Source organism: Apteryx mantelli, chromosome 8 (assembly GCF_036417845.1).
Source record: "Apteryx mantelli isolate bAptMan1 chromosome 8, bAptMan1.hap1, whole genome shotgun sequence".
Classification (NCBI taxonomy): Eukaryota; Metazoa; Chordata; class Aves; order Apterygiformes; family Apterygidae; genus Apteryx; species Apteryx mantelli.
Window position 1 is genome coordinate 22,003,812 of NC_089985.1, and position 27,411 is coordinate 22,031,222.

At 39.7% G+C, this 27,411-nt stretch overlaps 1 protein-coding gene across 2 annotated transcripts in view; it reads left to right on the plus strand.

Moving 5' to 3' along the window:
• DPYD (dihydropyrimidine dehydrogenase) overlaps positions 1-27,411 on the plus strand; it is a 382,796-nt gene that overhangs the window by 348,749 nt on the left and 6,636 nt on the right. For both annotated transcript variants that reach the window (XM_067300877.1, XM_013961321.2), the window contains exon 21: positions 19,668-19,811. In XM_067300877.1, the coding sequence (XP_067156978.1) occupies positions 19,668-19,811 (144 nt within the window). The remainder of the gene's footprint in view (positions 1-19,667; positions 19,812-27,411) is intronic.

A 27,411-nucleotide genomic window follows, 5' to 3' on the forward strand; every position in this document is an offset into this window, starting at 1 on the left:
GGTGAAAACTGTGCTCAACAACTCCATTCATTCCCTGTGCTTGCTGGATTTGCAGCAAAAGCGTTTTCAGAATACAGCTGCCTTAGGTGACTAAAGTGTCTTAGGGCCGTGTCCAGAACTGTGAAACAAGCTCCCACAGGATTTAAGAATCCCAGTTAGTGCCCTTTGCCTTTCACCATAACAGTAAATGGCATTTTTTCAACTTTGCCTTCTCTGTGCAGAAGTGTATCTGCATTGCTGCTTGTTTTTATTTTTTCAGGAAGGAAAGTACTAAAATCTTACCAAAACAAAACAGTTTGCCCCATAAGCTAGGAATGAGAATGACAGCACTGGTGAACCATACAAGATAGGTGGCGTTCATTGGTTAATTGATACTGCTGGGATAGTTTAATAATGAAGGTGGCATAAAACCTCTACAAGGGAAGGCAATAATATAAAACCATAGGGTCCATTTTATTTCATTTCTTTCATCTTCTGAAAAAGAAACAGAATCACTGAGAGGAAGATTCCAGAAACTTAATTAAATACTGAAAGGAAATGAAATTAGTTCCCAGTTCTTTTGCCCAGCCTGATTCTGTGCGTATTCAATTTGTGTTTTTTCAGAAGAAGTAGGACATTAAGAGCAGAATTCTCAGGGTACTTATCATTCTCAAGGAGAGGGAATAGGTGTCTGGGCTAGTATTCAGATATGATCCATATTCACAGTATTGCCACTAGGATCAGCCAAGTATTTGGTATATGTGAGATCAGTTTCATTGTTACAAAAAACAGCAGTGAAAAACCAAATATACTGGTTTTAGGGGTGAAAGTGTTTAAAAACTCCAAAGCAAAGTTTCTCTAAGGAAAAGCAATTGGTAGAAAATTATAAGAAATAAAGTGAGTTCTCACAGAAGAAACCATCATCAGTAATTTTGGAAGGCTGTGATTTCACTTAGAAAGGAGTGCAATATCAAGATATTATGATTTTATGTTATGTCCATATACTGAACTGTTACCAGAGAAAGTTTCTAAAACAAGACTTAATAGCATCCTGATATTGTTTTGCTTCCTAATTAAGAATACAGTGGCATATTGCTGGGTCTGAAAGGAATGCTATGTGGTGTTAAGTAACTGTAGGATGTAGGAATTCTTTAAGGACACAGTTGCATTTCTGTTTTTCCTATTTTTGAAGAAAACACAAAAAAGATGTTCTTAATGTTAAAAACTGCAGTGATATCTATGATTAATCATTCCACATTAGGATATAATTTTTATGGTTATGAATTAAGTTTTGTAAACTCTAGTTCCAGAAGGTCCTCAATGACAAAGAATAGCATTTGTTGTAAAAGGGATAAAACCTGAATATTACACTGTTTTAGTTCACTCTGCCTAGGCACTGACATCAGAAGTGAACAGATACTTATAGGCGCTTAACTGGAGAAAGCAGAGACATGTCTATACTTCCAAATTAAATGTACCCAGGAATATTCCTAGGTACTAAGGCCAGCTGGCACAGAAAAGTCTGTGTCTATGATCATAAACTGTAAGCCTCCAAAACAGGTTGGCTGCAGGCAGGCTGCCTGCTGGGAATGGTTCCTGGAACATGCCAGCTTCCAAAACCCGCCCAGGAATTGCCTAGGACAGTGGGTGCAAGCCAAAACTGTGCAAGAAAATGTTGTAACACTTTGTTAGGATAGATGATAGCATCCTTGTGCCAGGCACACTGATTTTCTGGTGTAGATATAGACTAGAGAGTCTTGCAAAATAAGAAGAGAAAAGAAAAAAGAAAGAGAAAGCAATGATTATGGTAGTGAGTGGGTATGAAAGATGGACGGATGGACATAAAAATGAGCTATATTGGACATTTGTGAAACTTGCAGTGGGAAAAAGACCTCTCACAGCCTGAGGCTCCAAAATCAAGAAAACCATTGTGAATTTCTAGAAGCATTGCAGAAGTATCTTCTATCTAAAATACAATATAAAGTAATGTAGTATAGTGTAATATAAAAATATATTTATATATGTATAAGAAGACTAACGTGTGGGGGGGTATATATAATTCAAGTATGAACAGTCTGGAAAAACAATAGCTCACTGTCTTTCTAAATGTTATAAAACAGCTGACTCATGAATTTGTTGCATCCTGCTGGATGAATTCATTTTGTAGGTAGGAGTAGGACAAAGTTGCAGGGATTCAAATGAGAGCACTCAGAACCTATGTCTACATTAAAAAGTAGTGCAGACAAATAGGAATGGAGCTGTAGAGTGAAATTGTTGATGCTGCAGGCTGGTGTCCACACAGTATGTGTCCAGAGCATTTTTACTGTGTTCTAGCTGTACTCTGGTCTCATGGACTAAATGCCCATTAGCAGCTGGAACTCATTTTAGGTGCACTCCTGGAGCACACATTCAGGTTTCATTTCATCCCCAAAAAATCCAGTGTGTGCTCTCTGAGACTGCTCTGCAGTGAAAACCAAAGTACAGTATGTGGGGATGATCAGGAGATTCAATTCGAAAGCATACTCCTGATCTGTACTAAAACACTGATGCAGAGGCACCCAGAGAGCTCATGCAGCAGCCCTACTACAACCCAGAGCTAATGTGCAAAATCAGCAAGCGAGCTGAGGCCAACCATCAGTGCAGCAGAGACAGAAGGTGTTAACCACTCAGAAAAGAAAATGCATGCATAGGCAAGGAAAAATTTTATGTGAACATAAACGCATTAGTGCAAAGCAGAGAAGAAAAACCTACTCGTAATTGTCTTGCGTGTGGGATCCTCTGCACTGGCAAGAATATTGTTTCACCAAAGCTTGCTTACAATAACAAAAAGAAAAAGCACACCATATCAAACAACAAACCTTGACTCAGAAAATTTGATTTTGCACATATCTGGCTTTAATGCACTAGAGAAGAGCAAAAATGAACTTTTGGTACCATTTGCACAAGCATGAGCTTTGAACTTAGAGCAGCAGCACAAAAACAGAGAAGAGGTTGAAGGCCAGCTAGAGAGTTGAACATCAGTAAATGCTAGATAACAGAGACTGGCTTGGCATTTTGTGGGAATCTAAAACTGCAGGCAAACAAATACAGATTAACATTACACAATAGAACAATCAAAATACCAGCAGGACAATGTAAGTTACAAGAGGAATAAAAAGAAAAACTGGACAGGTTAAAACACCAAGATATATGGGTAGTACACAAATACACTGTTTAACTAAATCAAGTGAAAGAAAAAAGTGTGTGTCAAAACTGGGGCAAACAGTTCATAAAAGTCACACACAAAGCCAGAAAACTTAGCTCAAATAGGCAGTAAGCCTGTAAGATCCCTATAACAAAGTATCTACATGATATTTTGAAGATGTGGGATGTCTTCTAGGCACTTGAGAGCTGGAAATGGATATAGCAATGCAGTCAGGAGAGCCATGCTTAATAGAATGTCCTCTGCACTGAAAGAAAAAGCAGTAAGCAAGTGGAAGTAAAGAGGGCCTAAGTCTCATTGCTAAGGTTTCTCAAAGCCAGAGGTTAGATGGGCAGCAAGCCAGCTGTTGAGAAGACAGCAAGCTATACATGCGCATAATCTTCAGCAATTTAAACAAAGCATTATACAAAACTGCAGGTGATAATATGCTTTCCAACTTCACAAAAGTAAAAGTAGTTTCAGTTTCTGTTGCAATACTCAAATATTTGCAAGTGTATTAGATACAAGAATTAAAGAAAATAACTACCCCAGCATTGTTTGACCATCAGTTTGGGGATACAGAGAGAAGGAAATGCAATTTGAGATCAAACCTGTGGTAGAAGAATACCAACACTGTCCGCAAGAAGAACTAACAGGGCTTGCTGGGATCACTGCCATAGCTGTATAGATGCAGAAACAGCATGGCAAAAGCTGTAGCCGATCATGATTACAATCTCATCTATCTGCTTGAAATGACCAGGGCAATAAATCTAAAATGAAATAAAATGAGATGAAATTGCATTTGACTCCTGCAGCATTGGGATAATTGCTGACCTCCCAAAGGCTATTACCCAGCTCTTAAAAAGTAAAAACCATGCAGGATAGACCTACACCTGAAAATGGGTAAGTCAGTTTGAAGATTAGTAAGATTCATAAACCATCTCACAATACTTTTCCAAGCCTTTCAGCTCTGTAGAATCTCCTGAGGTGACTACTGAACAAAGCCACGCAATGAATATAACCACTGTAATTCCCTGAAATCTTCGTTCATAAAAAGGAGCTAACCAAAATATCCCACACTGCAACACTGCAGCATGTAAAGGGAGAAGCCATTATACCGCATGGAGCAAGGCTGGTGAGGCACTCCTGTACGAGTGAGCTGTAGCTACAGCACGACTCCTCCAGCAGGGCTTCTGCAGACACCAGCTAAATGTAGGAACATCCAGCCTGGGACACACTGAAGTCGTGCTTGCAAGTGAAAACTTTGATCCTTATGTTTAAAGGGCAGGAAACTATATGAATACAAAGTGAGCAGCAATTATTAGAGAGCGTTTAATAAAGCGAGAACTAGCATCCCCTCAGTAACCACAAAGGAATGCTGCTGAACCTGCAATGACGTGTATTGTTAGACAACGAGAAAAGGACTGAGAGGTACATCCCCACTGCCTTACGGAAAAGCATGACAACTGAACGAGAATATCAGATCCTCAATAGAAACAGAGAAAACAAGGAAATTCAAAATAAGTATGATTTAAGCCAGGTATGTGTCAGTCTGAGGCGGAGGCTACAAAAGAACCTCGAAGGAGTGTCTGAGCAAGGCAAAGGTGTCGACTCATACCCACTGTTCTTTCATGTTGGCCATGTGAAAAGGGAGAAGCCCCAGCTGTCTCCGAGAATACTGGAATCCTAAAGGTGAGGAGAACTGCACAATGTTGTATCCAAGTGATAACCCCCAGATCGCTGAGCAGGAATGCTGTTACACATCTGTCAAAGCTGCTCTGCGATAGAAGCCACAATTCCACAGGATTACCGGTTACGGGGGGGGAGCACCGAGCTGTGTCAAGTACTTGTATTACCAGGAGACAAACACAGGCCTAGCAGTAAAGAGAGACATGAAAACTCATTGCATTCTTAATAGACTTTGAAGAAAAGTAGGACAATGGACTTTTAAACAACAAATCTCAGAAGCTAACCTTTGCTATTAATCAGTCCTCTGCGTCTTGATAGACATTTTGCAGCAATCATTGTAGGACAGAGTCTTTAGGCATTTCAGCAGATGCAGTGCCCCAACTGCAGTGTGAGGCAATGGAGCCTAGACTGTTTGTGGTTCAGTCATGCAAATTACCTGGGAATAAAAATTCAGTCCACTTCTCATCACTGCTATCACTATCGTCACTTTGCAGCAAGCTGAATGGCAAAACTAAGTGAAGAAGTGAAATTGTTAGGATTTCTTTTAAGAAACCAGCAATGAGCAAGACATCCTCCAGTGGGAAAATGTCTCTCCCAGAAAGCACTTCCAGTAGCCTGATGCGATACTGATGTCACGACATGTGTGTACCTCAGTTTCCATTGCCCCAGGAAGTATTACAGCTGGCAACTGTGAAAGGAATTACAAATAAAAAGCGAAAGAAATCCAGAGGGCAATACAGTGATCAACAAACTAACAACCACCAAGAAATATGACCCAAGAGTCTGCCAAAATGAAATGTTTTCTTCCAGACAAATCATATACTTGAGCATGAGCCACACACATTGAAGAGACCAGTAATTTGTCTAAAGGAGGAGTGGGTGAGTGTGTTTTCCAGTGTCACCCCAAAAATCTGCCTACTATGAGCAGAAGACAAAGGTATGAAAAAGGAGGCACTTTTTTCACTAGGACATGGTCAGTGAACAAGCCATTGACAAACTTAGTAGCTGACTTGTTAAACTTGTGTTACTTGTGTTAAACTTGTGTTAAACTCCACTCCCCTGCAGCAACTGTGTGGAGGGCAGTCCCTTCCCGGAAAAACACCTACCCCAGCCGTGTGCTGCTTGCATGTGAAGTACAAAGTTTTGTGCAGTATCGAAGGTGACAGACTAATTCTCCTAACCCAAGTTGCCAAATAAGTTGAATTAGTTGGGGGGGAGGGTTCAGTAATGATTATTAAGTTTTGCGTGTGCTTTCTATTTCCCAAGTTAAGGATGGAGAAGAGTTATATTCATGTTTAATAATGCCATCTCAAATAAATGTAATTGAGGGATGTCACAACAATGAGCTTGCTTATTCCCACATAAACACATTTATGTGTAGGAACTTAAGAGAACTCTGCCTCAAAAAAGCAACTGAAAAAAAAAATCCATCTGGAAGAAGGATGAAAGACTGAAATGAGATTCACTCGGTCTTGCTCTTCTGAGGCTTGAGCACAGAGCAATGTCTGTCTGAGGGTGCAGAGAGCCTGAGACAGCAGCTGAGAGCCCTGCACTCCTCGGCCCCGTTGCTCTCCCTCGCAGCCTTGCCTGTGTCCCGCTCTCCCTCTCGCTCAGCGCGCTGCAGCTCAGCGCTAGCCCTTTCCAGCAGCCCAGGGGCGTAGGACAGCAACCCTGAGCATCTCCAACAAACTCAAATGCTGCTTATGTGTTTAATGGCTGTGAGCTGGCCTTGCACATCGTTAGCTGTGAAGCCCACATAACTAAGCTCTATTTCGCTACTTCACCAAATCCCTGTGCACCTGCCCATACCGGCCCGTGCGCACGCCCTCTGGGAAGGCTTTTTTTCCTGCTGTCGTGTCATGGCTCGTAGAAGGGGGCTTCCCACAAAAACAGTGGGTGCTCGAGGGCTGGCTGACTGCTCGCGCAGCACCACGGGCTGGCGCCCTCCCTGGAGGCCGGAGGGGCCCCGGCTGCCTGAGGAGGGGGCGCAGCGCACGGCTGGGGCGCCTGCTCCTGCCGCTGCCAGCAGCTTCCGTTAAATCAGCCCTAGGAGCTTTATCCGTCAGCATACACAGCACCACGATAAAATAGTCAGGCACGCAGAAGACATGGATTACCCATAATAATATAAATTATGTCGTCTGTGACCTTTATAGCAGCAGCCTTGTTGTAGACAGCATTACCTTAGAGAGGCTGTGCTAAGTAGAAAATTTTGTTTCCATTTTTGTCTTATGGTTGCAGTAGCCATAGATTTATTTTTTTTTTGAGCTGTAGAGTGAATTGCTGTAAATACCTGGCACAACTTCACCCAGATGAATTATGTCAAGAAATAAAAATCATTTTGTTCTTTACAATTTAAATGAGGGTGTGATTTTAAAATACTACAGTTTTTTGAATACACAAGCACTGCAGGACTTCTGTGATCACTTATCCCCAGTGAGGTGTGTTATTTGGAACTGTTTGGGTGCAGAACAGCCAAAGACATGCCTGGTTTTTTTAAACAAGGCGAAAGAGGTGGACGCTGTAGGCTCCATGTTACCATTCCCTGGGCGCCTGTAGCTCGTGTGGCGAAGTCGAGGGAAGCACACGTGCGCACCCAAGGAGAGGGGTGGCTCATTCAGCTGGGGAGACGCACTCCTGCTGCCCCCCATCGTGACTCAGAGGCTTAACCTCAGGCCAGCGTAACTGCGTGCGTGCTTAAAGTTCAGCCACGCGCAACAGCTTGTAGGATCAGGACAGGAGTTTCTCCATAAATATGAATGATATGGTTTGTTATGCCATACTGATCCTTTTTATCCACAAAATAGCCCAATGAGTACACAGTGCAAAGCAATATGTAAAGGAAATGTGTCCGTATCTCAAGTTTTTATATGTAAGGAGCACATAACCAGTGAAAAAGTGGATGGCCTATTGAAGCAATATGTGATTGTGGGTTATGTTTAATAGCAGAGAAGGAAAACTGAATGTGTATACTTGCAAGCCGCCTAACTGTGCATACGGATCAGGGAAGTCTTGTAGTAACAAGATGCTTAGAACTCATTTTGCAGCTATTATAGCAATTGAAAATAAGATAGTTCTTAAAAGTACAGAGCTATGCCTGCGATCTATATGTCAAATGATTTGCATGTTAGATTTTAAAAAAGCAAGTTCTTCCTCTGATTGACTTGAGTGAAAATCTAATCAATTCAGCATTTTAGAATATATGACTATTGTAAAGGCACTTTCAGAATATAATAATCCTTTAGTTGTTGTACTTTAGATGTTATGCTTTAGCTGTTACAGAGACAGATAAATACGCGAGAGAGGCCTGTGGGAGGTTTGGAAGCCTGATTCTACTGCACACTTTTCTGTTGGTCTACCTTAGGTTTTTATACAGCATCTATTGCTTTGACATCTCCTCACTGCTTAATGGTGACACAGAAAGCATGTATATCAGTTTAGTGGAGCTATCACTTCTGTAATGGATTATTGCTATTTTCTTAATTTGATGAGTTTGATATAATATTCATTTTAAATGGTTTAGCAATTACTTATTTCTTTTCGGATCTGTAAAAACGCATTAATAACTTTGAATGATCAAGTTTCTTCTTCAGCATGACTTCCTTTCAATGGATCATTCCAATTTTACAATCTCGCTGTATTCACATAATTTTTTTAATGTCATATGTTATGTGTTGATTTTGCCCAATTTTCAGAGAAACTGTTGGAAGGCCTGAATCAAACCGGAACACTCAAACTCCACGCAGAAATGCACTCAACATTTTCACTTCCCATCTCTCACCAAGTAAAGCAGGAGTTTTGACTATATAGAGGTGGCAACGCTTACTCTTAAATGTCCAAACTATTCATATTATGACTGTTAGCATGAAATTAGTGAGTTTAGATTATCGAGGTGATGATAAAAATCATTTTATTGTCTAGTTTAAAGATTCTAAAAGGCATGGCAGGCTCCTTGGTCTTAACCACAAGAGCTGACTAGAGCTCTTTTGTCTGTATTGAATATTTTACATTTAAATTAGAATTGAGTGAAGTAGAGGTAGAAGGATTACTGTGTAGGAGAGATGAATGAGGAAAAGCATCGTAGTCTGTGCAGAAGGAGGAGAAGTACTGACATAAAAGATGGATTACAATGACTCTGAAGTGGAAGAAGGTTTACTTAGGAATTATTAGCAATAGTTTGCATTTAAGTAATCTATTAGTGCAATAATATATGTATAGTTATGTGATCTGTAATCTGCTAGGGAGAAGTGGAGTTTAATTCTAGATATCTTGGAATGATTTGCTATTTGCGGTGTAGGCAAGTCAGTAATAAATCTGGAGCTGCCATGCAGACGATACATCAAAACAAAAATACGGGATAAACAAAAATCTGCAAAGGTTCTAGCAAATTATTCTGTTAAGTGGGGAAAGTGTATATACTCTTATCACTTGTGCAAGGTTTGAAGGTGCTAGAAAAAAAAGTATTTGATAGCTAAATTTGCAGCTAAAACACATTCTGCAATGGTGAAAATGAACTTTTTCACCCGAGGCTAAAACATAGTTGCCAATTGCCCTCTCTGCCCAATCTCCCATTCCCCTGAGAGTATGACTTTGATGGAAATGACTGAGTTGTCTGTGAGACTTTTTTGTATAAACAGCCACTGTGTATACACCACTTCCAGTGTGTAAGTACTGCAGGGTGTATGGGCCTATACTTCTGCTGGGGACATGCTGGAAGGGAGTATGGGAGTGCTGAGGAGGGTGCAAGCAGTGTGCGGTTCCCCTAGTTCTGCCCACAGCGTGTATTTACATTTGGGATTGCGTCGCAGCAGCGTTGTACTATCAGATTGCTCTGGCAACTTTTGAACAGGCTCACGTGGGCAGTTTAAATGGAGCTTTGCAGTGCCAGAAAGGGGGCTAGGCTGCTGCAGGTGCCTGACCTAGCTCATTTAGCAAGAGTGGAATTAGCAAATTCAGCTTAAAACAGCTCCACTCACCTGCTGGGTCAGCAGCATCTCTGATTGACAGGTCAGTTGGTAACCAGTGCATGTAGCCATAGCAGCAGGGATACTTATGCTTTCTTACAGTTGTAAAAAAAGATTTATTTTTCCTTTTAGTACTCTAACTAGCACCTCTGAAGTTTCTTTGAAAGGACCTAAAAACTGAGTCATAAGGTACTGCTGGAGTTCAGTCTCCTTGGTATAAGTGCAACCAGAAGAGGATGGTTAAATCTGAAGAAATAGATGGTTTTAGGGTTGTTGGTTTTTTAAATGAGGCTGTTCCTCAATGAGGTATCTGAACATCTCAATTACCAGCCAGCTTGGAGAAGAAGGCAGTTAAAAGTGCCTAGCAATTGCATTTTTTCGTATGATTGAGTACTTGACTGCATTGATATGATGAGCACATAAACTGAATGTATGGCTATGCATACAGCATGGCATATATACGCAGATGAAGATGTGAATACCAACCTGATGTATTTTTTACTTCTGTAACAGTAATACTACAAAATATTATTTGCACAAAGTTTTTCCAACACTGGGGTTCAACAGATGCTTGTTTCCTAAAAGCATTTGAATACAGTTACATTTGCTAGCCTGTCAGGTATTTATTAATAGACATTCTGCTGACATCTTTGTTACGCTGCTGCTTAGCTGACAGAATTTCATTTGCATAAATGGGTGGAAAGTCCTTTCCTCACATGTCCAACAAACTGGAGACAAAGTGCCTGCCAATGTTTTTAATTTCTTTTGCATGTTCTGGTTAGAGTGAGAAGAATGCTTTCACTCCACAGTGTCATGAATATGATAATCTATGGAAATCACAGAAAGCAGGTACTTAAGTTAAGCACATACTGTACTACAGGAATCCCTGATGAATTCAAGTCTCTTCTGTTTAGAGAAGATGTTGTTGTCTAATAAGTGACAGACTGCCAGATGTTCATGAAGTAGCACAGTAATGTGTATCAGTATCTTCCTTTCTTCACCCCAGAAGGTAACATTTTCTTTATCATCTATGTCATCCTGGCTTTTGATTGCAAATGTGTAAGTTTGCTTCAAAGATTAACTCCTTTATTGTTTTACTGATGAATATTTCATGACAGAAGGACTTCAATACATTTGTAGAATGCAAGTTTTTGCCGCACTACAGTAAACCTATATTCCTAAAATCTTTTCCTTCACTCAGTATAAGCTGTTAAAAAACAAACATTTGAGATAGAACATGAAGAACAATTTGTTCATGATTTTAAGCTAGTAGAGAAAATTTTGGCTGTAGTAGAAAAATGATGAAAGAAGAAATAATTTTTATTTTAAATAATGGTTTTAGCTCCACACTCAAGAATGTGTCATATATCTCATGGTGAGGTCACAGCAATATGTTTTCCTAGAATACACATTAATGTTCTGTTTAGTCTCAGAATTACTGCAGGGCTGGGGGTTAGTTCACATGCTTTAAATAATCATGGTTTAAAGAGTGGACAGAATAGTTGAATAACAAAATGCAGTGGTATATATGCACGCAGTGCAGGGAGCAGAGATTACAGGAACAAGTGTATGTACAGTAATTATAGATTTTTGAGACAGCACTGTTTACCAAACAAATACAGTTCCAAGGAAAAACAGCAAAATAACTGGAAGGCAGAGTTTAATTTTCTCTGAGGAATTATTGAATTCTGTCCTTTATTTTGAACACATTTCCCTTTCATTAAAGGCAGTAATGTCGGTTATGATTTGGCTCTTAGAAACAGAGCAGTGAGCATGTGTGGACCCTTTAATACAAGGGCCAAATTCTCTGCTGCTTCTTGCTAACATAGCTACAGCAGCCTTGGGGGCTATCACAACTGGTGTTGCCCCAAGAAACACTCTGTTGACTGGAGACTGTTAGAGGGAAGTGTCCCATCGCCTCCATGGCCTGCCCACATGCTGCGGGCAGGACCCTCGTGGGATTCCTGGTGGGAGGCTTGCAGGAGCTGCTTACGTTGGCTGGACACGAACCCCAGTGCCATGTGGATGGCTCGGTCCTGCCAGGGGCCCTTCCCTTCCAATGTTTGGCACCTTAGCATTGCCAGACCAACACAGAGAAGACTGTAGCTATTGAAGAGAGTTTAGCTTTGACTATGTAAAAGAGTAAGAATATCTAAAAGAATAAGAATTAGCGGCTTCACTTTCTCCATTGCCATACATGTTTAGTTTTTCATTAGTTGAGCAGTTTATGAGATTAGAGAGAAAAACTTGTGCAAAATATTCTGTCCCTATAGCTGTGAATATTAATATGTGTGCATATTTTGTGCATATTTGCCATCTCCAGAGGAACAGAATTAGGCTTTTGACTTACTGTTTTTTTCCAGAAGGAGCATAAGCTATCCTGACATTGTGACAAGATTTTGTTGTTGTTACTATTGCTGTTGTTTGGTACTGAGACTTTATGTTTTCTTCCTCTGTGGAAATGTTGGAACCATGTCTCATTTTAGTAAACTGTGAAGGTTCCTAGAAGCTGGAGGCAGACCACTGCAATGGAAAGCGTTGTGCTATGTTAAGTCTAGTCAAGGCCGTACGTACATACAGCATGTCATAAGGATTCTAGATTTATGCAGCCGTTTTGAACACATTAGCCTGGAAAAAATACACTTAAAGGATTCAGAAGCAGCTGAAAAATCATTAAAATTAAAACTGCTTTCTCTGGAAAACTTTATACATCAAACAGAAAATTTTCAACATGAACGAATGGGGGTCAAACATTACTAAAAACCTTTGTGCTGAGGGCATATAAAATGACCCATAGAAGCCTGATTTAAATTCTTATAGCTTCTGGATGAGAGCAGCTGTCTACCTGGCTTCAATGTTAATTTTTCCCTTATCTGATTGCCTTTCCATACCATTCTCCTTCTTTCAGGGGTCTTGCTTCACCTCTTACCCTCTCCAAACTATCCAGTCTCATCTGCAGTCTTCACAGTTCTAACTTGCTCTGAGGCAGTCACTTGGCTCAGTAGCCTCCCAAGCTTTCCACTCCTAGCTTTTACCCTCCCAGCGGCTTATCTCCCCAGTTTTCCAAAGCCAAGAAGAAACCTTCACAGTTGTAATCCTCCCAAGGCAGCACAGGGATGAATCCCAGCATTTTTGCATGTTTGCAGAAGAGATTGGTATTCTGGGAGGATAGCTAAACCAAGTTCAAATCAACTCTTCATTGTAAAACATGGATTAATGAAGGGTAAATTATGCCTGACTAACCTGGTAGCCTTCTACAATGAGATAACTGGCTTGGTGGATGAGAGGAGAGCAGTGGGTGTTGTTTATCTTTAGCAAGGCTTTTGACACTGTCTTCCATAGCATCCTCATAGACAAACTGGTGACACATGGACTAGATAAATGGACAGGGCGGTGAAGGGAAAACAGCCTCAACTGCCAGGCTGAAAGGGTTCTGATCAGTGGCACAAAATCCAGCTGGAGGCCAGTCCCTAGGGATGTACCCCAGAGGTCGATAGTGGGGTCAGTGCTGTTTAACATCTTCATTAATGACCTGGATGATGGGACAGAGCACACCCTCAGCAAGTTTTCAGATGATACAAAGCAGGGAGGAGTGGTTGATACACCAGCAGGTTGTGCTGCTCTTCAGAGGAACCTCAACAGGCTGGAGAAATGGGCCGGCAGGAATCTTATGAAGTTCAACACAGAAAAAGGCAAAGTCCTGCACCAGGGGAGGAAAAACCTCAGGCACCAGTACATGCTGGGTCCAACCTGCTGGAAAGCAACTTGACAGAGAAGACCTGGGAGTCCTGCTGGACAACAAGTTGACCATGAGCCAGCAATGTGCCCTTGCGGCAAAGGAGGCCAACGGCGTCCTGGGCCGCACTGGGCAGAGCATCGCCAGCAGGTCGAGCGAGGTGATCCTTCCGCTCTCCTCAGCACTGGTGAGACACCTCTGGAGTGCTGTGACCTGCTCTGGGATCCCCAGGACAAGAGAGACATGGGCATCCTGGAGCGAGTCCAGCAAAGGGCCACAAAGATGATTAAGGGACTGGAGGGTCTGTCACAGGAGGAGAGGCTGAGAGAGCTGGGGTTGGTTAGCCCCGAGCAGAGAAGGATCGGGGGGATTTTACTAGTGTGTATAAATACCTGGGGGGGGGGGGGAGGGGGGAGTAAAGAAGATGGAGCCAGACTCTTCTCAGTGGTATCCACTGACAGGACAGGAGGCAGTGGGTGCAAGTTGAAATACAGGAATTTCACTGAAATGTAAGAAAAAGCTTTTCCAAAGTGAGAGTGGTTGATCACTGGAACAGGTTGCTCAGAGAGGCTGTGGAGCCTCTGTCCTTGGAGATATTCAAAACATGACTGGACACAGCCCTGAGCAACCTGCTCTAGGTGACCTGCTTTCAGTGGAGGGTTTGGACTAGATGATCTCCAGAGTCCCCTTCCAACCCCCAACAACTCTGTGATTCTGTGAAGGTAGTTCACCACCTTTGTCCTTTCCAGGCATTTTGACAATTTGTGTTTTCTCCTCCTTTCTTCTGTCCTTCTCTGAGGGAATGCTGCTGGTTAAGTAATATCAGAGAAAAATCTGTTCATAAAAACAAGCTATAGTGAAGGAAGTGTAAGATCAACATCTTGTTTGATTTCTAAAACACACTAGTGATTTATGTGGCAAAGCTCTGGTGAAAAAATTATCCAGCCATTTACATAACCACAGAGTATGTGGGTCTTTGCTTAATACATCAGTACTACAACCAGCACATAATATTTCATTAGAGCAATTTTAACTCTCCTTTAGCAATTCAGCATGTCAGACCTTTTTCAGTACTCATTCTTGTTCTTGTCTAGTTTTGCTATGTGCAGCAGAAATGTCTGCACTTGAAAAATGTGAAGTATGTGAAATAAGACGATTTGGCTTCACTTCCACTTCCACATACATGAGGGACAAGACTGTGTGTCACTTAAAATTGTTTACAAGTTAAAGTGCATGAGGGGAATTTACAGAATGAATCTTCATACCTCAGAGTGGAGGCAACACTCAAATATAAAAGAAATTGGATAATGACATTGCATTCGACATGGGAAATTCTTCAGCCATGGGGAAACAGCATTTTTAAACCATGTTGCCTCATAACTAAATGATATTGCTACCCCAAATTTCCATGTGCCAGTGATCCTTGTAATTGCTTATATAAGTTCTTCATTTACCTTATGACAGTTACTCCCTGAAAATCCCATTTATGAAAATGACTATTTTCTAGTGTTCTTTTTTGTGCCCCATCTTATTAGCAAATACCAGCAGGATATACTTCAGATCCACTCAAGTACTGTAGGTATAGTAGTACTGTAGGTAATTATTTTTGGTTTATGATGATACCTAGTTGTCCCAGCTGAAATCTGGGTCTTCTAACAGTAGACAACATGCAGCCCCTTAACAGGAGATAGCTCCCAAATAAACAACCCATAGCTACAGCATGGAGACATACCTTGACTTTCCTGGATGAAGGCAACAGACCAGTTTAGAAGTTGGAAATAAAGTCTTGGTCTTCTGTTCACTAGCCTGTTCCACCTCTGTTCTAATTAGGGCTACTTGCTAATGCTCCCATAATAATTACAGCAATCTGAAATGAGAGATATCCTTTACTTTTTGCCATTAGGAAACAAGCACCTTTTTTAGTTCATAATATGCTCAATTACCTTTAGATTGATCCATGAATAAATTATAATCAAAACAGACTTATTCACCTTAAAGCTTTTCTGGCTTAAGGTTTCATTGTTGATTCATTATGTTGTCAGTTCTCTATTGGCAGGGTAATGCTTTTTTATATCTGGATTGAGACAGTTTTAGTGGAAGATACTGTTATCTTTAAATGAGTAGGATTTAGCTTTTCTGGTGAGAACAAATTCATCAATGATGAATCCCTGGAGAAGCTACTGAAACAAAAATCACAATGTTGCTGGAGATTTGTACAGTTCATCAGTTAAAAGGCAGCTTTTGAAAGTCTTTAGCAAGAAGAGTTGGGTTTTTTCTTTCTTTCTTTCTGCAAAATACTCCAGCACAATATTTCAAGCTTCCAGCTTTGGGATAACGCAGTTATAAACAATGAAATAAAACCAGTTAATATATTTATTTTGGCTCCACTATTGATGTTATCCTCTGCAGTAGAAACACATTAAATTATGGCTACATAGAGACAGATGGATACAAATAATGCAGCTATAGACATCACTGATACAGATATATCAGCAGACAAGACTTATCTAATTACTCTGCTTGTTGCAATCTTCTAAACACATGCTATGATCCACATATTCATATCTTTTTTTTTTTAGGCAGATGTTGATATGACAAAGATTCCAGTGTGCAAAGAGTTTGGTGACAATAAGGTATCTGGAAATTAAAAAAAAATTCTCAAGACTTATTGTAGAAAGATTTCAAAAGCAAACAGGGATTTAAACCCCCCAGGTTACTGAGCTAGTGCTTTCACTGGGCGTTGTGCTGTTAAATCCCACATATGCTTTAGAAGATATCCCCTACAATGATTAGAGCGTGATTTAATTTAAAACTCTCTTAAATTTCCAGCTCTTTGGCAGCTATTTTAACGCATTTCCACTTTTGCTATAACATGTAACTTGCTTCATTATAATATTGTGTGCCACTTCATATGGCCTTTGACTCCAAAATGTTTGAAACTACAGCTCTGAACAATAAGCAGTCTCGTCAACCTTCTGTATATCTGTGCATTACTTGTAAGGGGAACCTTCAATAATGTCCTTCCTGAACTCCTGAGGCTACAGTTTCATGTATTATTTATTGTTATAGAAAAGATTGCTGGTTTTCAGTGTTTGATGAAATTTGACTTGGCTGCTTGTGAAATACCAGACTCCAAACACAAAATAACCAGATCATTTGTACAGGCACACAGTCAACTTCTGTCAAGTCAATGGAAGCTCATTGTATATCCTCAAGACTAGAATAAGACCCAGGCGCTTAGTTAATTATTTTGCATTCCATTTAATCAAATTCTTGATGGAAATACAAGATTGCACAGTAAAACCTCAGGTCTGATGTTAGTTTTCTAGGTTAATCATCACTTCATTTATTCTGAAAAGATCGTTTAACTTAACCATATTCATGTCATTACAAAACATCTAATATAATATCTTTATGGCACCAATGACACTGGATGCTTTTCAAAATGTCTGCTTTACATTCCAGCTAGCAGCTATGTTAGACATAAAAATCTGAATACTTTGAGGCCACACCTTAGAAAAAAAACTTAGAAAATGAATTAATTGCCTTAGTAAAGCACTCTTCATCTATACACAAAAATGATCTTTTTTTTTTTCCACAATTTTCTTCAGATCACCTGCTTTATTTCAATGTCGTTGGCATTTCTGTCTGTAGAAATTAGGAGGTTGTGCATAAATTAAGAATACACAAAAGCAAATGATTTATTCTGCAAAGATTTGGCTATTCTTCCCAAAGATGATCCTGTTTAATCAGTCAAGCCGTAAACAACTGTCTCCTCTCTCTACTACATCAGTTAAAACCTCAGCAAAATTAGCTTTGCTAACTACTCTGAAAGTCAGTTCCTGGCCAGAGAGGGAAGAGCCCCAAAGTGCTTTGTCATCAGGTCTCCTTCCCTTTTAAGCCCAGAGTTGTTGGCTTCAGTGCGTACGCTATGGAGAGAATATAGCTTCTCCGTGACACAGCTACTGCGTGTTTGGTAAGCCAAAGTGTATTTCTAATTGATGCAGCCTAGCAGACGTACAAGAAAAATTTGTATTTCTGACTTTTTGGTAACAGTCTTACATCTTCTAAAATTCATCTGAAGAACTGATTCTGTTTGTGTGCGCGTTCAAACCTGTTGTACAGACTGAAATTAGACAAATTATCCCTTTTACTCATTTTTCTGTTTAAAAACTCTATTTTTACTGTCTTATTTTGTTTTGGTGTGTAAGGCTGCTATCTTACTGTTGTTTGCCGTAATTTTTAAAAGGTTATTGTAAAACATCCTAGAACTTTTCCTCTCGAGGCACAGAAATCCCATATTTTTGGCATTTGCACAGAAAGGAAAGTTTGGTTACTTCTAATGATAACCCTTGAAGGTATTATACATATTTTACAGTCATCTACCTACCTTCCTTTAACACTTGAATGTGTTCTGCAGGACCATATAGCAGCCAAACCTTATTTATCGGTTATGAATTCTGGAAAATTCATATTCATGACTTATGAATTTGACATCTGTAGGGAAGCCCTTGAAAAGAACATTCAGGAACAAAGTTCCTATAAAACAGACAAAACAGCAGTCCTTTGGTAGCTGGCAAACTCAGGCTACATCTAGATTTGGGACAGATAGGGTCTGCAGCATCCCTCACGGTCCTGCCCTTGCATTTGTCTAGATTGAGGGTTTGCCCCAGAATATGGCTCATTCTTGGCCTCTGCAACAGGGCTCCTCCTCTGGAAACCACCCGGGGACTCCAAGTCTCATTCTGACTTGAAATTAAAATGTGTTGAGGGCAGAGACCAAGTTTCAGAAGCTGGGAAACATTTCAAGGACCTCAGCCTTTGGCTATATGCTCAGAGTGTCAAAAGCCTAGCAGCCAAGAAAGCTATTACTTGTCATAGTAAGAAGCCCAAGGTCCCAAGGCTGGGTATGGTGACTGACAGAGCTCATTGAGGCATTTTTCTCCTAAGGATTATAAGAAGGTAACCTCTTCTGAATTTACTTTATTTAAAAAAAAATTGTTAAATTTTTAAATAATTCTGTTTTTAAAATTCACATTAAAATTCCCTCTTTAAAAAATTGATAACCACAGCAGTACTCTGTCTTGTTGGATATGCTCTTTGAAGTTGTATTATTAGTGTGAACTAATGCTAGCAACTACTGAGGCTATGTATCCCCCATTACTACCTGGTAGTTTCTAGAGGACTGCAGTAGCTTCTGTATAGGGTTTAGTTAGGTGGATAAAATACTTTTGCATCATAAGTAATTAGTTGCAGGGGAGGAGGGGCATGGTCTGCTGAACAAGCAAAAATCCATGTTTTCAACCATTTTTCATTCACCTAGGTCTGAGATTGTGGCATGCTACAGTTTTCCATATCTCTGTTGTGTACCCAAAGGGACTTTTTTTTCAGGAAGTTGAGTGTTTGGCAAGTTTATGAAATCTGACCCAGCACTTTCAATGTTCCTGGATGAGACATGAGCTTTGTATTTCAGTGAAATCTTCCTGTAGTGCTTAATCAGGCCCAAAGATTAAATATCACAGAAAAATCTGTAACTGGGACATGGAGGTAAATTATGAAATCACAATGCATTTCTGTTCATTTGCCATTTGTTAGCCTTACTTTGACAGCCCACAACAACCTTCTGTCATCATCACAAAATGCATGTTTGTATGCTTTGAAAATACATAGATATATCCAAATATCCCTAAAAGTATTCTCAAACATTAGTGGAGCCCTTCCAAGTAAACTGATAGTTTTATGACACCTTTCCACCTATTATAGGAATAAAGTTACATGTTCTAATTATTTAACACGATACATATTTATATGTGAGCAAGTATGTGCTGGAGAAATAGAAGACTGTTGGATGCTGATCTGCAATTCAGCTATTTTCTTGCTATGGTGTATTAGTATTTTAATATTCAATATATATTTTCAAGTCAGATCCTGAAATCCATATTTGATTTTTATTCACTTCACACTCTGGTACAGTCCCACTGATTTCAATTTCAGCTTCCTGTGTAAGAAACAAGTCACATTCAGCAAGGACTTAGGAATCCTGCCCTTAGGATCTGGCTCATTCTCTTTGCTATGCCTGCTCATTAAGCATAATCATGTTTCCTGATTTTTATTTCAGAAACTACCTAGTTTTGGGCCTTACCTGGAACAACGCAAAAAGATAATAGCTGAGAACAAAATTAAACTGAAGAAACAGAGCACAGCTGCTTTGCTCCCCAGGAAAAAACATTTCGTTCCAAAGAAGCCCATTCCAGCAATCAAGGTAACTAAAATATATGCTTATGTATAAGAAGTGATCAGCCATCAGGCAGTTGACATGCACAGTCATTTCTAGCAGTTTGAGTTGGTTATTACTGCTTTTAAGCTTGTTAGAGGGCATCAAAGCCAACTATTTATGCAGACTTCCTAGCTTTTAACCAAAATCGATGGGAAATGATTTGTGATGCGCATGTATAGGTATTTCCTTAATGTCATTTTCAAAATCAAGACGTTCAGGCAGTGGAATGGTAATTGTAGAACAAAGCATGAATAATGCCTTGAAGAATGAAGTAAAACTATTAATAATTTCCTTTAATTTGAATGCAACAATATGAGCTCAGTTCTGCATGTTACCTTCTGATAATTTGTGATGTGCTAAATACCTCCATCTCTCATGCAAGATCAATGGAAAAAAGCTGGTGTTCAGTACATACGAAAACTGAGTCCTTGGTTTTCAAACTCGACTTCTAAAGCTGGAAAATGTTTGCTTAAGTAACTGATCCACCATCTACAATGAGTAAATGTCAAAGTGAAAATAAAACCTATGACCCCATCACAGATAGGTAACTTTCACCATATGATTGGTCCTGTGTGAATTCTTGCAAAAATAAGGCCAAAGATAAAATACAACATGATCAATGGCTCAAAATAGCACATATAGTTCCAAAGGGAATATTGCAGAATTTACCAGCATACACGGCATTGCAAGCTAGTTGATACAATGCAGAACAGATCAAGGACAATTTTTGAGTCATCATCTTGTCTAAGTTGAAGGGTTTGCCACTTCTGTAGACCTCCCTTACTTTTTTGGCCTGATTATTTTGGTTTATGCCATGATATTGCAAATAGCTTCCCTCTTCTTGTGCTGAGGTTCCCTTCTTTATGTATATGAAAGAATCCAAAGAACAGCAATATACTTTTTCTCTTTGACAATGATGAACATTTTCAAAGACTGCTTGGCCTCAAAGGTTTTATGGTTCTGTTCTCTTTGCAGGGAGAGTATTGATGTTGGGGATAAGAGAAAGAAAAAGCAGCAGCCAATAACTGCATTTTCAATGAGATAGCTTGCTTCTAAAAACAACAGAAAACCAAAAAACTAATATCATCCAAAAACAAATAAACAGAATGAAAGGAAAAGTTTAGCAAGAGGGAAAGACAGACATAAAGACTTGAAAAAAACATAAATAAAAAATTGAGGTCAATAATTTATCAAGCCTAGCTCCAAGTACAAAAGCAAAAAAGAACCCAAGAGTAGGAGATTGGTTAAAAAGAAGAAAAGAGGCCCTACTTCAGGGAACATAAAATGAATTCCCCAAAAGAAAAACTTTTGTTTATAAAGACATTGAATACTTTTATGTGGTGTCTGTGAGAAGCTTCTCAGAGGAATCAGGTTAGCCTTAATTTAAACAAGACTGAAAAGACTGAAGCAATTAGGAGAAGGTAGGAATCACCATCAGGAATCACCAAATTCATGGATTCATGAGTCTTTCAGCTAGACCACCTCTTTAGAAGGGAATGTTTTAACCATAATGAGAAAAACAGCAATGAGAGAGGCCCACTAAGGAACAGCGGTATACCTGGATTTTTCTTTAAGTTAGGGAACTTGGAACTTGTTACTCCAAAAGGGGGTGTTAACAAAGTTTATTATTAATAGATCCATCCATAAGATTTTGTGGAGAAAATCTGCCAGGAACATTCAGAATATTCATTACAGAAGCTGAGTGAAACAATGAAAAAAGGTGTCTCTGATACCCTTCCCTGACCACCGATTTGCCACAGGGGGAGTTGAATGAGCTCGTTGAGTGATTTTATCTGTAACTGTCCAAGAACTGTTCTCACTTAGAATTATCAGCTCCCATATCATCTGTAGACAGTGCTGTCCTGGCTGATCCTATGAACAGAGCAGGGAATGTGCGTTGTTAGTGCAGACCAGATATCCCTGGGGTGGGAAGGCTCCACCTGGGCCGTACAAGAAGCACGGCGATGCTGACCCGGCAGTGGTGCGGGGCAGGCAGTGGCGCTGTGCTTGCAGAGGCTGTCAGGCTGTGTAAATCCCTACGTGCAAGGGCCGCAACCCAGCAGCCAGCACGAGGGCCCAGCAGGTGCCCTCGGCTGGTTGTTCTCCACTGCGGCTTGTACCACGACGGTGCTCGCAGGCAAGGGTGCAAAGAAGCAGTCTGAATCCTGGGATTTTCCCTTCACTCTGAGAAATGCTTTAAAATGATTTATGCTTTAAATTTAAATTTAAATGTTTTATTGAATTTTAAGTGTGCCTATGTGTGCATGTGTGCGCATGCGTGTGTTTGTGTTTGTGTGTGTATGTATTTTATGACTGTTAATCTGCAGAGCTCTCAAGCTTGTAAGGGCAAACTGGTGGGCCACCTCTCTCTTACAGCAAAATGTGAGGATGGCTACATAGCTTCAGCTCTGGCTGATTGTGAAAGCCTGACTTTTAAATGGGTTAAGCCTCTAAATCCTTTCGACTCCTACAGCTATTCCCAGCCTTTGTCCAGTTTTCTGGAACAATGGAGAAGTAGGTACTCTAGAAAGCTGGAAAGGACCTAAGAGCTGGCTATCCTTAAAACAGCAATGCCCCTTGGTTTGGCTGGTTGTATTTTTGAAAACTTGCTGTAAATTTCCTGATGCCTGCCTAGAACTCCCTCATCTGTCTGATCTGCTGTTGGGTTGATGATATGTAAATTCCAACATTTGTTTAAATTCTGCCTGCTGCCAAAATGCCTTTTTTATAGACTTAAAAACCCTCCGCGATTATCCAAAATCTAATTTATTTTTTGGATGGCTTTTCCCATGGCTTTTCTCTTTATTTTCTCTATTTTTCAATATTAATTGAAACTGCATACTTTGATATTCAGCAGAGTTGTTTCTTTTCACACTTTTCTGTAATATCAGAATTCCTGCAGTGCTCAGATATATGTCCTGGATCTTTTCTTTTTAGCTGCACTTCTGTACAGTTCCCATGCATGTCATTGCCTACCTCAGGTTACCTCCTAATTACTTTAATTTTCTTTCCTTATATCTTTTCTGTGTTTTTTTCATAATGATTTAGTTCTTTGTCCTTGAGGGCCCATAATATTTGGTCACCATTTATCTGCTTTTTTTATTTGTTCCTTTTTTTCTCCACAAGACTTGCTGTATAGGTTGCCCTGTTCAGTAAGTTTAAACTACTTTAAACTTTCTGACATAGCTTTGTTTATCAGCTTAGCTAGGACATGATATATTGTCCCATCTGTTGGAAAAATATCTGTAGTGTCCCTCAAGTGTTTTTCACTCATGTGTGTAACAATATGTCTACATGGTCTTTTGCACATATATGCAAGTCTGTTATACTGATGCTGGAAGCATCTGGCTGGAGTCATCCAGTCACATTTACTCCAGTGCTGTGCATAATCTATAAAGTTCTCTGGAGAAGTAAGGTATATTGGTCTAGGCACAGCACTGTTCTGCCATAACAGTGTACCATTTGGATCATTCCTGGCCTGCATCCAGGTGGTTCAGCACATGAGTAGATTTAGCTTCTGCTTGCCTGACTGCAAAAGGTTATGTAGTCGTAATCTTCATCATGAACTTGCTTATGTCAGGTAGAACTATGCGTCTGGGACTTCTTTTTCCTCTAGAGGAACTCCACAGCTGTGATTTATGGGACTCTGAGTCTGCTTCTCCGAGTATTGGCTCCGACATGAATCACAGCAATAGACTGTATGCAGTAGCCCATAATGATCCCTTCCCTAGCACAGTACCTCAGAAAGTATTCTCATTAATATGACAGTTTAAGCAAGTTTGAACTAATCTTCAGATGTGTGGAAACATCCTAGAGTCAACCTTCTTTTCCTTCCCCCTTCTGATTGCCAAAAGACAGCTTAAAAGGGTTATGTAATGACTGGTATTGAGCTAGTAGCCCAAAATAGAGGAAAGACACTGTGTTAATGTATGTAAAAGTTCTCCAGAGTTTTCTTTAATTTTGTTTAAACTAAAGTCAGTGTCGACTTCAAAGTCGTCTGGTTCAAACTTTTTCCTGGAACACAGGCAAGCATATTAAACAATATCATATATAAACCAGAAAAGGGAGGCATTTTCCTCTGTTAATATTTTGCCTTTTCTGAACATTGATCATTATATTCAAGCTCTTTTTTTTTTTTCTGTTTAGCCAACTTGTTTAGCCACCTTCCAATCCCACTTCATGCCTGCTTAATTTCTTGTGAAAGCCTGTGTCAGAAGCCTATTGAAATGTAAAATTTACCAATTGGTTCTTTTGTATTTATTGCTTTGCAGTGTATATAAAGAATTGTAATAGATCCAGGAAGCACAATTTTCTTTTACAAAAGCCATATTGAGTTATGTAGTAAAGGTTCGTTTGAGTTATTTTCTAAGTCTGTCTTTAATTAGTACTGCAACTGTTTTACTTGATTTACTGAAATACGGCTTAGAGGTCTCTAAATCTCAGAGCATATTTAGTAACTTTTTTTAACTACTGGCAAAGTATTTGTAATCTTTCAATATAATGTTAGTTATAATGAGATTACATATTTTTGTTAGGCACTTTACATTAAATTCACCTTGGCCACGTACTCTCTTGTACTGGTGGTTTATTTTTCTTAATCTATTTTTTCACAACTTTTCTTCTTTTGTTGTCCCTATCTTTGATATACCTCACTTTTATTCCTAAAAAGAGCAGGTGGAAGGCAGGTATCTCCCTAATGGGGATAAAAGACTGGTACAGACAAGTCATTTAGTTTCTCTGCGACAGTTCATCCTCTCTCAATGCTCTCTTTACTCCCTAGTAAGGGCACTTCTGTGGAGGCTCTTGTTCTTTCACAACCTATTGAATTTTGAGAACTGCACAAACACCTCATAAACAATAATGAACTAATAGAGTACTTGGGATCAAGCGCAGAACTTTACTATATGTCAGATGATTTGTTTGTTGAAGATGGAGGTTGAGGCCCTTCCTTAGGACAGGTTGCAGCTCAGGAGAGGCAGAGCTCAACACCTGTTGCTCTACCGATTACTCCACAGTCCTCACCTGTGGTTGCTGGCAGCGTCACATGCCCAGTGGTCCCAGTCAGTGAACCGTTCTCCTGAACATTGCGTAACATGCCTAAGTGTCTTATGGGGACTCAAAATGCGCACTAAAAGCACAGGCATACACGTTCCCTTTGAACTTCCTATACGAGACCCAACACCTACCTTGTGCACAACTCTCTAGTGAGAGGGTTGTGCTGTCCCTCATCTCTAGAGCACAGAGTGTTGTCTGTGTGAAGCTAGAGACTTGTGGCCTGCAAGGCCACTGAGGAGCCATGCCTGAACTGAGAGTTATATTTGCAAATATAGGTTTACTAATATGATAACTAATGAAAAGCTAATCACCATAAAATGTTTGATATATTAATATTAAAAATGCAACTATAGTAATAAAAGTAGCATATAAAAATAATAACATCCTACTGAACATATCTGTTCCTTGTGTGTACTCAAAACCACATCTGCTTAGCTTAGTGACAGAATGAATTTTTTCTGTACTCATTAGTAACATAAAACTAATGGATTCTGCTCTCATTCTCACCATAGCAACAGAATTCCCTGCCAGTGCCAGTTGCAGGACTAAATTCCTTTCCTAGTTTGTTCGGTGCAGTTCTGTTGAAAAGAGTGGGACAGCACAGCAGTAACCTAAAGGAGCACTCAAAGTCATTGAGATTGCAAAGGCGTAACTTAAGACAAAATTTAACTTTCAGATTTTTTTTTATTGCTGCTGATAATGCACAAGGCAGAAAGAACACAGCTTGACTTTCACAACCTGGCTTCTGTTTGCAGGTCTGGCAGTTGGCAAAAAAATCATTATATGGTAAACAGTGCAAATTTGATCTGATCTGAGATATACTAAGTGTGGAATCCCATAGTGCCATTTTAGACAGTCACTTTTTAGAGTGAAACCACACTTTAAACTGTGAAAGTTGATTATTTCTTGCTGCACTGTTTATTTTGTTCCAAACATTTATGATTTGATGGAAGCAAGAAGCTCTGAGATAGTTTAAGATGCTGTAAAAGAGTGCACCTGCAAAACATTTTTAAGTACTGTTACTTTTTTAGTCAATAAAGACTTGAAACTTTGCAGAATAAAGATATAGTTCTTGCTTGAGAGAAAGAAGTGATTAAAAGACACATCATCCAGGAGTGTAAAAGAGCTGTAAGTCATTGACACAGTCTTTTGAAATCACTTCCAGACCTCTAAAATGCCATCATCCTCCCTATCTGGGATCCTAGGCCCCACAAAATGTATTTTGTGAACTGTGAGAAGTGAGACTTGCTTACAAATTCAGCAATGTCACATGCATTGTTTTTGTTATTCCCTTTGTAGGTTTTATGGCTGGAAAAATCCATTTTGATCATTTTCTTCTAAGCAACCATTTCAGTACCTTTTCTCAGCTTACCTAATGCTAACCTAAAATTTGATCCGTCTCCCTCCTCTCCCCCAGCTGCCTTTCTGGAAGGCCATTAACCACCTCAATCCTTTCCTATTAAAAAACCCTTTTCTAATTTCCAGCTTTAAATTTATTCATGGCTGGCTTATAACCATGTGTTCTTGTGCCAACATTGTCATTTAGCTTAAATAGCTCTTTTCCCTCCCTGATGTATATATAAAGAGACGTCATATCCCTGCTCTGCCTTCATCTTGCTAGGCTAAACATCCTGTTAAGACTTTTTTTGTGTCCTCTTGGAAGCAAGACCCTCCATCCCCTGATTATCTGAGTAGCTGTTCTCTGCAACCTGCTTGAGCTTTGGTTTTTTTATTTTAACATCCAACCCTTACTTAAAGAATACAGATGTGAATCCAGCACCTCCCTGGGAAAATCGTGCTGGGTTAATTACCTATGCTGTTTAAATGTCTGCCTGCTTTCTGGTTGGGGTTTTTGTATCTTAAGCTCCCAGCACTTCATTTTCTGATGCCGTTGTCTGTTAGATTAAAAAGCCCTTCACTTTTGGGAATCTCCCCATGTAGATACCTTTAAAACAGTGAAAAGCTATTTCACTGTATGTTGCACAGGTTTTATATGATTTATTCAAACTCTGAAATAACAGAGACACAGTCTAGTACTTGCAGACACCACATGCGTTTGTGACATACAGTGGAAGGTTTGGGGGCTATATACAAAAGAGAGAGGCTTTTAGGATACTTAATATTGCTGGAGGCAGTAGACTACACAAAGACACACATATATATTTTGAAATCTTTAACAGGTATGATGCAGACAAACCTACAGGAAACTTGCAACAAGCTGGAGCAGAATTCTACAATTACAATTTTAAAGTTATGGTACAGATTACTATAGAAACCTGAGAACTATAGCAACCTGAAAACTGCTGAGCAATTCCCAGTAAATTGTGAACTTTTCTGAGTAAGACGTGGAAATGAAAATACAGGAGTGTGGGCAGTTCTCCTAAGGGATTACGTTTGATTGAGTTACTGTAGCTCATCAGTGGAGGCACAGTAAAGGGCTGTGTGCTCAAGCCTAGCCCTTTGCAATAGCAAAGTGAAAAGTATTAGCTTAAACACTTTCATGGTGGTTAATTGACCTTTAATAGTGGTT